The sequence below is a fragment of the Capra hircus genome, chromosome 14 (genome assembly GCF_001704415.2).
Source record: "Capra hircus breed San Clemente chromosome 14, ASM170441v1, whole genome shotgun sequence".
NCBI lineage: Eukaryota > Metazoa > Chordata > Mammalia > Artiodactyla > Bovidae > Capra > Capra hircus.
The window spans coordinates 57,272,519-57,286,356 of record NC_030821.1 but is presented as its reverse complement, the minus strand read 5'-3'; the positions used below and the strand labels follow the sequence as shown (position 1 = coordinate 57,286,356).

The window sequence follows — 13,838 nt, the reverse complement described above, 5'->3', positions numbered from 1 at the left end:
TTACCTGAAGCAGTGTCTCCACAACATCTTCTACTTTCCCTGAAACATCCAGCTCGAAGACATACTCCATCGTGCCCTGAAAGAGGAAGAGGAACTGAATCAGAGGAGAACACATCAGGCACATCAGGACCTGCCATTTTTAAGAACATCTGCAACCCCTGCTGTCGGCTGCAGGGGACTCCCTCAGCCCACCTGGGAGATTTACTTCTGTGTTTGCTATTTCCTTCCTTCCACTGCCTTTGGGCTTAATTTGCTCTTCTTTTTCTAGTTCCTTGAGCTATCTAATTAGGTTTTTCAATTTGAGATCGTCCTCTTTTCTTAAGGTAAGTGTTTAACCCTCTAAACTTCCTTCTTAGGATTGCTTTTGCGGCATCCTCGGAGTTTAGGTATGTTTTCGTTTTGATCATCTTGAAGTATTTTTAAATTTCCCTTTTTATTTCTTCTTGACCCACTGTGTGCACAAGAAGGTTGTTTAATTTCTGCGTACGTATGAATCTTCCTGCTGCTATGGATTTCTGGTTTCACTCCACGGTGGTTGTTAAAGATACTTGGAATGACATCAGTCTTATTAGATTTACTGACTTGTTTTGTGACCTGACATGTGATCTGGAGAATGTCCCCTGTGCACGTGAGGAGAGCGTGTCCCATTGTCATCGGGCAGGATGTTCTGCATGTGTCTATGAAGCTCATCTGGCTAGAGTACTGGTCGAGTCCTGTTTCCCGAGTGACCTTCTGCCTGGATGACCTGCCCATTATTGAAGGTGGGCACGGGAGTCTCCTCTGTTCGGCGCAGCTGTCAGTCTCTCCCTCATCCTGTCAGTGCTGGCTTCACACACTCACGTGCTCTGAGGCTGGGTGCACACATGTTGTGACGGTTACTTTTTATGTGTCACAAACTGTGCTCTTCTCCTCCCCACGAGGGTGAGTGTGCTGGGCTGCATCTGCCTTTCTCTGGCTCAAAGTCCCCTGGAGCAGCTGCACAAGCCCAGCTCTTCCCTGTTTTGGGAGGAGGATCCCCAGACATCTAGAGCATTATGGGTCCATCAGAGCTCCAGGACAGGTGAGAAGGTGGGGACTGGGCATCCCCTGCAATCACGTGCACTGTGCCAGGGGAGGGACTATGGTGAGACGATGCCCCAATGTTCCCACACCTTCAGTGTGGCTCACTGCACTCTCACCTGGGCACAGGGCACTCTGAACTGGTTTCTGGATTTCTCAAAAAGGGAATCATCCATGTACTGTTTCTGAACCAGTCTCCCCATCAGAGCAATAAGGGTCTTCCCAGTCTATCATCTCTCATCACCATCGTCAATGTCATCATTCTCCCCCTTAAACCTGAGAATCTTCTGGTGTCCACATTCACACTGGAACAAAAGAGCTTTTCTTTGCTTCAGACAACCTGACCCACTTCCTTTGACGTCACTTTTCAGCATATTTGTGCCTTGAGGAGGCGTCAGGAGAACCTCTGCAGTGAGGGTGCAACGACCAGTGGTTCTCAGCTTGGAGGGAGGTGGTCCTGCCACCCCTGCAGGGCATTTGTCGACATGTGGAGGTGCCACACAGCAGGAGGGGACAGTGTTGGGGGGAGCACTCAGTGGGTGGGGCAGCCTGTAACATAAGGGACAGCCCCTCACGGTGAAGAAGCATCCTTCCCAGATGCCAATGGCACTGCCTGTGAGCAACAAGAGCTCAGGGCTCACTGCTCCTGACTGACTGGCGTGCACAAATGTTTCCTGCACATAAAACCTGGAGGTGGCTACTAGTGGCCAGCTGTCCCAGCTGCTGCCGAGGACTTGCATGCCAGGCCGGCCTGTGACCAGGACTGCCATCCAGCCTGCAGCAGTCTGCTCAGAGGTGGGGCTTTTCCTAATTCAGAGGAGTCGTGACAGGAGCAGTAGGCCCATCTCTAGGTCCTGTAAGGTCTCCTCTGCTAGGAGTTATCCCTTTACTACATGCGAAACCGCAGCATGGGTCTGTGCTCAGGCTCCTCTGTCCAGGGTATTCTCAAGGCAAGAATACTGGAGTGGGTTGCCATTTCTTCCTTCAGCGGATCTTCCTTGCCCAGGGATCGAACCCACATCTCCTGCCTTGGCAGGCGGGTTCTTTACCACTGAGCCACTTGGGAAGTCACAACATTAAGTAAAGCACAGAGTGGTTGGATGTGATGTCTAGTTATGAGTCCTGTGTTCATGGTCCTTCAGAGCTTCTACCCAATCAGGAGAACTTATACACTTGTTACTGAGCTCTTAAATAAGGGTATCTTATAACCTATAAATATTTCTGTAACATTTAAAAGAAGTTCTCAGTGATACCCAGTAAATATGATGCATCTTCTGATTTCAACTTTTAACCCAATAATTTAAGCCTTTTCCCCCACTAATAGACCCACTTATTTTTAAGCTAAAAAGTTAACTGAAATCTTTTGAACTGAAGTCTGTGGCTCCCTTGGATAATTTTGTTATAACTGCTAAGTAACAAGCCTTTAAATACCTGTTGTCATTATACCATCAAAGAAGTTAACATAGACACAGAACGTTATTGCTCAAAATCACTAGGAAATTGTTGGGGATGAAGGAAAAACCTTACTTACCCTTTCTATTTTATACGGTGCAACAATGTTGTGTTCTTTAATGAAATACACCTGAAAAAGACAAATCAATATTTGTAAAATAATTAAACGTTTTCAGTGATGAGCTGATGGATGTTATGAATCAAATTTAAATCATTGTTATTTAACCTCTATTTCCAAAAGCACTTGCATTAATATTAGTATGGCTTTAAAGTTCTGATGTTAAAATAACAAACATTAAGTTAAAAAGAGATTCATTAAGGAAACGAGGTAGCAACCACTGCAAGACGGATACAATGTCTAAGATGGCTTGTCAATGTCATCACTTGAGCCCAGTAACCACATAGGTGAAGGGTGCTAACCTAAGTGCTCATTGTCTAAGAAAGGATTAAGACAGTCACTGTGGTATGAAATCCATTCATCAACATAGAGAAACCTCTCTTTTCTAGAGGTGCAGTTTTCACATGCACCAGGCCACTTGTCCTCACATGGGACACTAGCAATCACATATCACACACACACACACACACACACACAAGCAACCACATATCACACACGCCCCAGAGCATCAACCTCCTCGCACATGCGCCCTAATCCCGCCCTCCCTCCAGTTAGGACAGAAAGTCTGCTTCCCCCACATCCGTCAGCTGTTCAAAAACGTAGCTCCTAGGATCACACGATGCATCTTGTCCCGTTTAAAACAAACTACAGATTAAAAAACGCTCCTTTGGTCTCACATCTTTTTACCCCTTTTCTGTTCGTCTTAGTGGTACAACTCTTTGCCAGAGCTGACATACTTTCCAGGGCCCAAAGTAGGTTTTCCTCCGATCCGTGTTACTGCAACCATTCCTGACGAGGTCAGCGAGGACACTCAAGGTCGGGGAGGATGCACAAGGTTACTGTTCTCGGGACTTGGACTCTGTTTCTCGGATGAGACATAGCTGGGCTCTTCCTGGAGCAGGTTTCTAGCCGGCTGCGCGGCACCTGCTCCAGGTTCTCCCGACCTCACCAGCTACGGTTCACCTTCCCAGGGTCCCTGCTTTCCTCCCAACCTCCCGAGAACGCACCCAGCCCCGGGGCTGACAAGTGTCTGCAAACGGTGGCTCCTCAGTCTGTCATTCCAGGCCCAGCCTCCTCCCGAAGCCCAGACAGAGACCCCCAGACGGCGGCGGCGCCTCCTCCAGGTCATGATCTACAGAGCCTGCTCCCACATCGAGCCTCACCACGAGCCCAGCAGCACCTCTGTCAGGGTCTCTTCAGAGCACACCGGACGCCAACCCCTCTCACCTTCCCGCCGCCACCAGCCTGGGCCACACGGCTGAGTCAGCAGCCCCAGATGCTCGCCTGGTGTGCCCCGCTGTCCTGGGCGCTGGGGAGACCCACAGGCAGAGACCAATCAGACCGGGGCCCTTCCCAGCGAGGCGTCCGCCGCTGCTGCGCTACCGCAGCTCGCGCGTGCCTTCTCACGTTTTGGCCTCTGTCCTGGTGCATCTTCCTCATGGCGGCTGTCTCTGCCTGACGTCAGAGAAGACGTCTGCTCACTGTCTGCCGCCCCACTGAGAGGTTACGTTCTTGGAGAGAGGGGCTTCACGTATTTTATTCTTCCCTCTACCTTCCTCCTCTCTCTTGGGCTTCTCTGGTGGCTCAGAGGGTAAAGCGTCTGCCTGCAATGCGGGAGAACTGGGTTCAATCCCCGGGTCGGGAAGATCCCCTGGAGAAGGAAATGGCAACCCACTCCAACACTCTTGCCTGGAAAATTCCATGGACGGAGGAGCCTGGCGGGCTGAAGTCCATGGGACTGCACATAGTCACACGTGACTGAGCAACTTCACGTCCATCTCTAAAACCGTGACTGTGATACTTACAGGATGCATGAAGAAAGTGAAAAGTGTTAGTCGCTCAGTCCTGTCTGACTCTTTATGACCCCAAGGACTGTAACCTGCCAGGCTCCTCTGTCCATGGAATGCTCCAGGCAAAAATACTGCAGTGGGTTGGATGCCCTTCTCTGGGGGATCTTCCCGACCCTGGGACTGAACCCAGGTCTTCTGCATTGCAGCAGATTCTTTACCGTCTGAGTCACTGAGGAAACCCAGGATGCATGACTACTATTGTTGACACACACACACACACCTTCCTCTTTATTTTACCAGCAAAAGAGTATATAGAAGCAAAGCTCTCTAAAGCCCAAAGAACCATAACATATTTCTGAAGCACTGTGACCTAGTAAGTAATGAAAACAAACAAACAACAACACACACACACACACTGTTTTCTTGGTTGTGCAGTTAACCCAGGAAACTTAATACTTGAAAGAGTAGCTTATGTCTAGTTGCCCCTTGATATAATATAGCTGATTATGAGCTTGATATGAGACATCTTACATAAACTATTGAAAGGCAATAGAAAGATTTTGCTTCTAGGTTTATTAAAATTATATTAAAATGGATACTTTTATAACAGAAACCACACTTCCAATTTAAAACGTACCCACTCCTTTCAAGATATGGACTTTCCAGAATAAAGCCACAGTGTAGAATGATACTGTAGTAATTATGAGAATACAGCTGTGGGCCAGAATTATCAATAATGGTGTTCCTTCCCCAAAGTAAGAGATGGCAGTAACCGCTTTCATTTATGCCAGTTAAAACTAACAGACATTCTAAAATTAATAGAACCATGGAAGGCAGACCTAGAATATCACGTACCCTGATATCTCCCAGCTTTCATAAAATAATTTTCAACATATGCTAAAAAGGGCCATGAACAAGAGGGCTGCATGATCTGAACAACACCAGGAGGCTCTCTGTTCCAGACTATTCACCCCGTGAGACTCACAAGGCTTTGAGTCAAGTCCTGAAGTGAAGAAACCTCTATATCTGTTTCCCATGGCTTTTCCAACATTTCACAGAAAGATACTTTTCTTTGAACACTTCAAGGATCTGGGGCTCTGCAGAGGGGAGGCAACCCTGATCTCCTCTCTCCCTTTCATTTGCAAGGTGAAGAAGGTGAGATTCACAGCACAAAGACAGGGCTAATGGGCGTCCCAGATGGCTCAGTGGTAAAGAATCCACCTGACAATGCAGAGGATCCCTGGGTTGGGAAGATCCTCAGAGAAGGAAACGGCAACCCACTCCAGTATTCTTGCCAAGAGAATCTCACGGGCAGAGGAGCCTGGCGGCCTACCATCTATGGGGTCACAAACAGTCAGACATGACTTAGCGACTAAACAACAAAAATTAGCTCTACTCATAATTTTTTAAAGATCTGCAGGTGAATTAAGTACAGCTGACCCCTGAACAACATGGGCATGAACCACCTGGGTCCACTTACATGTGGACTGTTTTCAATAAATACACTGGAAAATTTTGTGGAGATTTCAGACAATTGGAAAGAAGATGAACTGCATTGCCTAGAAATGTCAGAAAAATTAAGACATAAGGATGTCATGAGTACATAAATGTATGTAGATACTAGTCTATCATATCATTTACAACCATAAAACAAACATGATAAATTTTTTATCACAACATGCAAACTTCTGGACCAGACGGGGCACCAACTGAAGTGGAGAGAAAATGTAAATAACTATATAGAGATGCAGCGTGAAGCCACAGTGTTCCCTCCCTGCAGCTCACACTGTACCACGGCCATAGCTTCCTAGCCACCCCCTGTGCTGAGGTCAAGTGCTGAGAGTAACCTCAAAAGGCCACAGGACACCACTCATCTCCCTATGAACAGCCATCTCTACAGTAGACTGCATTGCAGTAAAAAGTGGTTTCTCCTGGTTCTTGTGCATCTTTCATCGTGCTCAGTGTCAGATCGTAAACCTTGAACACCACGGGACCCATACGAAGTGCCGCTAGTGATGCTGGCAGTGCTCCAGAGAAGCCGAGGCAAGTCACGACACTACAAGCAACAGCTGAGCTGCTTGACGTGCGCCACTGATTGAGCTGAAGTCCACAGCTGTGGCTGCCACCGTGTCACGATAAATGTATCCTGCATTAAGGACCATTGTAGAAAGGAAAAGGACATTCATGAAGTGGTCACGCAGCTACCCCGCAGGCAGGAGAACCCGGCACTTTCTGTGAAACACTTCATCTCATGTTTAACATGCAGCTTTTATGTGGGTTCAGGATTGCTATAAGAAAGCCACACCTATAGATGAGTATGAAGTCATCACATGACAACTTAAAGCCAAAGGAAGGTGAAGGAGCTAAAGCTGGAGAACTAAACACCAGCAAAGGATGGTTTGATAATTTTAGAAAGAGGTTTGGCTTTAGAAATGTCAAGATAACAGGAAAAGCAGCTTCTGCCAACCAAGAGGCAGCGGATGAGCTTCCAGACAGCATGAAAAATATCTCTGAGGAGAAAAGAGTATCTGCCTGGACAGGTTTTTACTGCAGATGAAAGTGCCCTCTTCTGCAGGTGGCTGGGGTGGGTGAGCAGGGAATCCACAAAGGACATTCATTAGGAAGAGAAGTGAGGACCAGGAGTTAATACGGCAGGCTGAGATAGGCTACGTCTGCTGTTTCACACAAGTGCAGTGGAGTTGATGAGCAGGACTGCCCTGATCTACAAAGTTGCTGATCTCTAGCCTTGAAGAGCGGAGAAGGCAATGGTGACTCACTCCAGTACTCTTGCCTGGAAATTCCCATGGATGGAGGAGCCTGGTGGGCTGCAGTCCATGGGGTCACTAAGAGTCAGACACAACTGAGCGATTTCACTTTCACTCTTCACTTTCATGCATTGGAGAAGGACATGGCAACCCACTCCAGTGTTCTTGCCTGGAGAATCCCAGGGATGGAGGAGCCTGGTGGGCTGCCATCTATGGGGTCACACAGAGTTGGACATGACTGAAGCAACTTAGCAGCAGCAGCAGCCTTGAAGAGAAGAGATGATCACAGCTGCCATCTTTAGGTTGCGCAGCAAGAGGGCCTGGGCAGCAAGAACCCTTTTCCTGGATTGGTTCTATCGATGCTTTGTCCCATCGATGCAGTCAGGAAGTATTTTGCCAGTAAGGGACTACCCTTTAACATTTTTTTAAATTGGACAATACCCCTGGCCACCTAGAATGATGAGTTCAACACCAAAGCTGTCAAAGCAGTCTACTTGCCCCAAAACAGTGTCTCTAATTGAGACTCCAGATCAAGGGGTCATAAGAACCTTTAAGGTTTAGTGCACACAGTGCTCTATGGAAAGGGCTGTCAGTGCTGACAGCCGGAATATCTTCAGAGTCTGTAAGGACCGCACCACTGAAGATGCCCAGGTTGTTCAAGAAAAAGCCATGAAAGCCACCAAGCTGAAAACCATACATTCCTGCTAGAGAAAACTGTTTGGATGCTGTGCACGACCACATGGCATTTATGACAGAGCCAATCAGATTATGGATATGGCCAAAAAAGAAGGGGGCTGAAACATTTCGAGACCTGGATCTCAGAGAGATCCAAGCACTAACGGACAACTGCACCTGAGGACAGAAGATGACCTGATGCAGACGAGCACTCCCAAACCAGAGCCAGACTGGAGGGAGGAGACGCAGCAAGCGCCGGGGAATAAACTGACATTGGACAACCTAGCAGAAGTGCCTGGTTTTTTTATTTTTTCCTGCTTGTTGACTTCTTTTTACAACATGGACTCTTCTTTGACACAGGCGCTGAAACTAAAGCAAACTGTGGAAGAAGGATGGGTACGTGGAGAAACACTTTTAGAGAAATAAAAAAGCAGAAAAAGACAGAAATTATAACGTATTTCTATAAATTTAAACTGAATGTGTCTGCCTTTCCTGCACCCCCACCCACCCACCTCCTCCTCCTCTGCCCCCCTGAGACAGCAAGACTCTCTTCCTCCTCAGCACGAAGAGATGACAAGGATGAAGACCTCTGCGATGATCCATTTCTACTTAATAACTAGCAGTCACCCTGCTGTGCAGTTACTAAACTTGTAAACAGATGAGAAACTTATAGTATTAATAAACCTAGTACATACTGCAAACGTGTCTTCTCTTCCTTATGATTTTCTTATAACCTTTTCTCTCTAACTCACTGTACTGTATGACTACATAATATAATACATACAACATACAAAATGTGTTAATCAACCATGTATGATCCCCTACAGGATGAAATGGCAACCCACTCCAGTATTCTTGTCTGAAAATTCCCATGGACAGAAGAGCCTGGCGGGCTATAGCTCATGGGGTCACAAAGAGTGGGACGCAACTAAGCACGTGTCATCAGTAAGGCACCAGTAGGCTATTCGTAGTAGTTAAGCTTTGGGGGAGTCAAAAGTTATACAGGAATTTTTAACTGTGTTGGAGGTTGTCAGTGCCCTGAACTTTTGCTTTACTCAAGGGTCAGTCGTGTATGTTAGGAGAAAACACATGTTATAATTTATCTCTGTACTGCCAGTGGCGACACAGTGCTGGATGCAAAAATCTATACTGAGTAAACATGAAATGAATAAAAAGTCATGACTCCAAGGCTTTATAATTCGACAAGGCTACACAACCCGAGTCATGCCCGGGTTGCCATCACGAGTCACCTTGAGCTCACTGAAGCGGTGGGCACTGGCCTCCCCCCTCCTAAATGGTGACGAGGCTACAGGAGATCCTGCAGTCCTTTACCTCAACCTCACACACCGTCAGGACTCCTAAGGGCGAACCCACAGCCGGCAGGTAACACACACACACCCCCACTCACCTACCTACCTGAGGAATGTTAAGGATCTCAGCAGGGATCACACCTTCTAAAACATATTTCCCAGTGACTAAATTTTAAAAGAATTTAAACATCTTTTCCAGCGGTCTTCATTTGAGACTTGTACAAATAATTTCATTATGCTAAAAAAGTATGTATACGGAAGCCCATACATAAACACACATATACATATATATAATGTATTTATTCATTTAAATGTTCATTCAGGTTAGAAAAAATATTTACCAAGTCTCCTTACCTGGCTGAAAATGAGTGAAATCGCCCCAGATACTGTCCTAAAAATGCAGATAAAAGTCATTCAATATATATATATACATACACATATACATACAGTTTTTTGGTAGAAGTAAAGTCAGTCATGACAGTGACATACTTTGCAAAGTGTCTATTGGCTTCATTTTCTCCATGTTTTCCTATTTTTATACAATCCCTCAAAGGAATCTGTATAAAATTGAGAGAGAGAGAGGTTATAAAAATAAGACAAGGTAAAATGTACACAAATATAGGGCTATTTCTCTTCACATTGAAAGTGTGTTTACCTTAATGATGGGTTGGGATATTGCATCCGGTTCAAAAATAACTGATTTTGAACATATTTTTAAGGAGCCTCTGATTTTCCTAGAGATAAAGTACAAAGGGATATTATTAATGAACATAACAGAAGTCACAGAAGAATTATAACACATTTTAACTAGCATGTAGATGACTAAAGCATCAACTAATAAAAGATCAAAGACAAAGGTATGAAAGGTTGGACAACATAGCAAAATAGCAAAATAATTGTCCTCACCTCCTAAAGGAAATCAACCCTGAATATTCACTGGAAGGACTGATGCTGAAGCTCCAATACTTTGGCCACCTGATATGAAGAACCTACTCACTGGAAAAGACTCTGATGCTGGGAAAGATTGAAGGCAAAAGGAGAAGAGGGCAGCAGAGGATGGTTAGATGGCATCACCGACTCAATGGACAGGAATGTGAGCAGACTCTGGGGGATAGTGGAGGACAGAAGAGTTCACTGTGCTACATAGAGTCCATGAGGTTGCCAAGAGTCAGACACGACTTAGCAACTAAGCAACAACCATCACCTCCTCCCTAGAGGTTAAAGAAACTCCACATGTTGTAATACAGTCTTGCTGGCTGAGGACTGTCCTGGGTATTTTACCCATTATCACTTCACTTGGTCCTCACAACTACATGAATGTGAAGCAGTTTTCTGATCCTTAAGAAACACTGATTCCATCCTGTCTGTGGTTAATTCTTTTGACTTTGAATTTCCTACATCTTAAATACCTATTCAGAAGACCATACTGTAACCCTAATCCTTTTTAAACCTGACATTGATTAGGTAAGGGATTTTTTTCCTTATTTATAACCATGGGAAAATAACAGTTTGAATTTAGCACATAAAATGCTTTTAGCAGTGATTCTGGGGTACATAGGAATTCAGGGTAAAATTGCTTCTATGAGAATAAGCAATTTTAAAGACGATCTGCCTACTACTATAATACCAAATAGATCAGCTGTCGACCATTTTTCTCCTTTCCTGGGACATGGTTAAGGCTCTAGTAAGTCTAGGGGGATGCCTGCCGAGGCATGCCAGAGGCCAGTGTGCCTCACTAGGCTGAAGCCAATAAAAAGCTACACTTTATTGTCTTTTACTGACTGAATGACTTTTATCAATGATCAGACCAAGGCAATATATGTAATTGCAAATATGCAAAAAATTACATATTTATTATGTAATCAGAACACAGGTTAAGAAAAGCTGGGGAAAAAGAAACCTTAAAAAAAAAAATCACCTTAGTTTCTAAGACTCTATTTTGTCTACAAGGAAAGCTCCATGGATTTTTTTTTTAATTACTTGTATGACACTTGGGCCTTTTCTCTAGCCATTCCTTGGTGTCCTAGTGAACCCTTCTCACTCTGCCCATCCCACGGGTCGCTTAATTGAAGCAATTATTTTACTTGGACTCTAGAAAGACCCACCTGCTCTCCCTGTCCCTGTGTCCCCTCCCTGAGTCAATTATTCTGCCAAAAAATCTCACATCCTTCCTGGCTTACAAAAATGCCAGTGGCTTCCTAGCCCACAGGATAAAGTCCCATCGCAATCTGAGAAAGGTCTGCCTCTGAGTACACATGTATATGTACCAAATGGATGAGAAGCATCACGATAAAAGCCATGATATAGTCTATAATTCTTCCTCAAAGGATCTTTTAAATGTTGATTTTTATATCATTTTTTCCATGCTGTTAATTGCATTTACTTCTCTAACACCCTAAATTACCTAATAATAACTTAAGTACTTTTAAGCCAAAAGCTAAAGAAATACAAATAGAACAGAAAACTCCCAAGTACCAATCCACTAGTTCCTGCAGCTGTTAACATGCAGTCATTCCTGTTTTGTGTCTAACACCCCAGAACCCTACTGGATTTTAGATAAATTCCCAGACCTCCTATACTTCATCTGCTGTGTTGTGCTCAGTCACGTCCACCTCTTTGTGACCCCATGGACTGTAGCCCACCAGGTTCCTCTGTCCATGGGATTCTCCAGGCAAGAACACTGGAGTGGGTTGCCATTTCCTTCTCCAGTACTTCATCTAAACATACTTTAACATGAATCTCTCAAGTCCTTCGATAAATGACCATCATTACACATCTACAAAAAATAATAATTCCTTAATGTCATCCAGGATAAAGCCAGGGTTCGAATCTATTTTATAACTGTTTTTTATAGTTGCTTTGTTCAAAGCCCACCTTTCCTTTAGCCGATATGTCTCCTAATCTCTCTTAATCTAAGACAGTGTTCATATCCCCAGTTTATGGACTTTGCTAAACACGTCTCTGTGGTTTTCATCTATCCCACTTCCTTTATGTCAGAGGCAGTGCACATGTACTGCCCTCACATCAGGAGGCCCCAGTGGGTTCAGATAGTACCCACCTTGACACGTGCATTAAAATATTTCTTAGCAGCTTTTCACCTGCTAGTTTAGCAGCCACTGAAGAGTATGTCTAGGTCAGGGGTTAGCAAACCTTTTCAGTAAAGAGCCAGACAGCAATTATTTTTGATTTTGTGGGCCATTTGGTATCTGTCTCTATTCAGCTCTGTTTCCCTGTTGTTACAGAAAACCAACCAGATACAAGATGTAAACAAGTGGCTGTGACTGCATTCCAATAAAACTTTATTTAAAAAACACAAGTGGCAGCCAGATATGACCATAGTCTGTCGATCCCTGATTCACTAGGGACTGAAATTTTTAACAGTCCTTCAATGTTTGTTATCTGCTGCCGCTAAGTCGCTTCAGTTATGTCTGACTCTGTGCGACCCCATAGACAGACCCCACCAGGCTCGCCTGTCCTTGGGATTCTCCAGGCAAGAACACTGGAGTGTGTTGCCATTTCCTTCTCCAATGCATGAAAGTGAAAAGTGAAAGTGAAGCCCCTCAGTCGTGTCTGACTCTTAGCAACCCCATGGGCCCACCAGGCCCTCCGTCCATGGGATTTTCCAGGCGAGAGTACTGGAATGGGGTACCATTGCCTTCTCCAGTTTGTTATCTAGAATTTATCAAAGAACAGCTTTAATTAACTATGATTTGATCACCCTGAAATACAATTGGTACAAGGAAAGCAGGGAAAATGCTTGATCTTTTTATCAAGTTTTAGAAAAATGAGTCGGTATACAATCCTTTGAAGGTAAATGATACACACATATATATATATACATATGAATTTATGTTATATATATATCATTATGAACTCATGGAGTTGAGTCCTTATGATACATTCCAATCCCCTATAGTCATTCTTTTTTGATGCTCAATCTGCTCCATTTTTTTTCTTTTTTTTGCCCAACTTTTCAGGATGGCCTTGTGCCCTTTTAATTCAGTATGCAATCGTTTTTTATATTTTTCCTTACCTGCCAGGAAAACAAGATGTTACAGGCTTGCCTCCCTCACATTTCCTGCCCCTCACTTAGACTCAGGCACTTCTCCAAAGAGCCCTCATTCCTTTTACTGGAGAGAGGCATTCACAGAGTAGCTCATTGCTACTGAGCTGTTTCTAGGTCTTTTCAGAAGGCAGAGCTAGAAACCACTTTCTTTTAAAAGAAAAGCATATGACTCCATATAAGCATTACCAATTCAAATCAAAGATCCCAAGGTTTTTACTTAACTCCTTTAATATTAGATCTGTATCTCCTTTATACTGGAAATCTCGATCTTGGCATTTTGCTTTATCTAACTATATAAAATTGTGTGCATAAAACAGTTCCAAAATAATACAAAAATACTTAATATTACTACTAAAACAATTTACAACATTTTTTGCAATTCTTCCTTAACTGAAAATATATCTCACCAGAGACACAAATTATTGCGTTGTGAAGTTGATTAAAACAATTCTTTTCCGTGATTAATCCTCCAGCTTTATATATAGTTAGGTTCATTTGTTTCATTTTCTTTTTAATTTTTAGAATTTTCTGCTTCTCCTGAGATTTAATAAAGAAATAAATTCTATATTGCAAATAAATATTCCTATGGTTCCAAAAACAGAG

General features: G+C 44.1%; 1 protein-coding gene across 2 annotated transcripts in view; it reads right to left on the bottom strand.

Moving 5' to 3' along the window:
• Window positions 1-13,838, bottom strand: part of NSMAF (neutral sphingomyelinase activation associated factor) — a 65,915-nt gene that overhangs the window by 30,859 nt on the left and 21,218 nt on the right. The window contains exons 3-7 of one of the 2 annotated variants that reach the window (XM_018058481.1): window positions 9,825-9,903; window positions 9,659-9,726; window positions 9,524-9,560; window positions 2,591-2,641; window positions 5-76 (exon numbers count right to left, since the gene is read on the bottom strand). In XM_018058481.1, the coding sequence (XP_017913970.1) occupies window positions 5-76; window positions 2,591-2,641; window positions 9,524-9,560; window positions 9,659-9,726; window positions 9,825-9,903 (307 nt within the window). Of the gene's footprint in view, window positions 1-4; window positions 77-2,590; window positions 2,642-9,523; window positions 9,561-9,658; window positions 9,727-9,824; window positions 9,904-13,838 lie in introns of those variants that run through there. The other variant, XM_018058480.1, reaches the window with a different exon arrangement.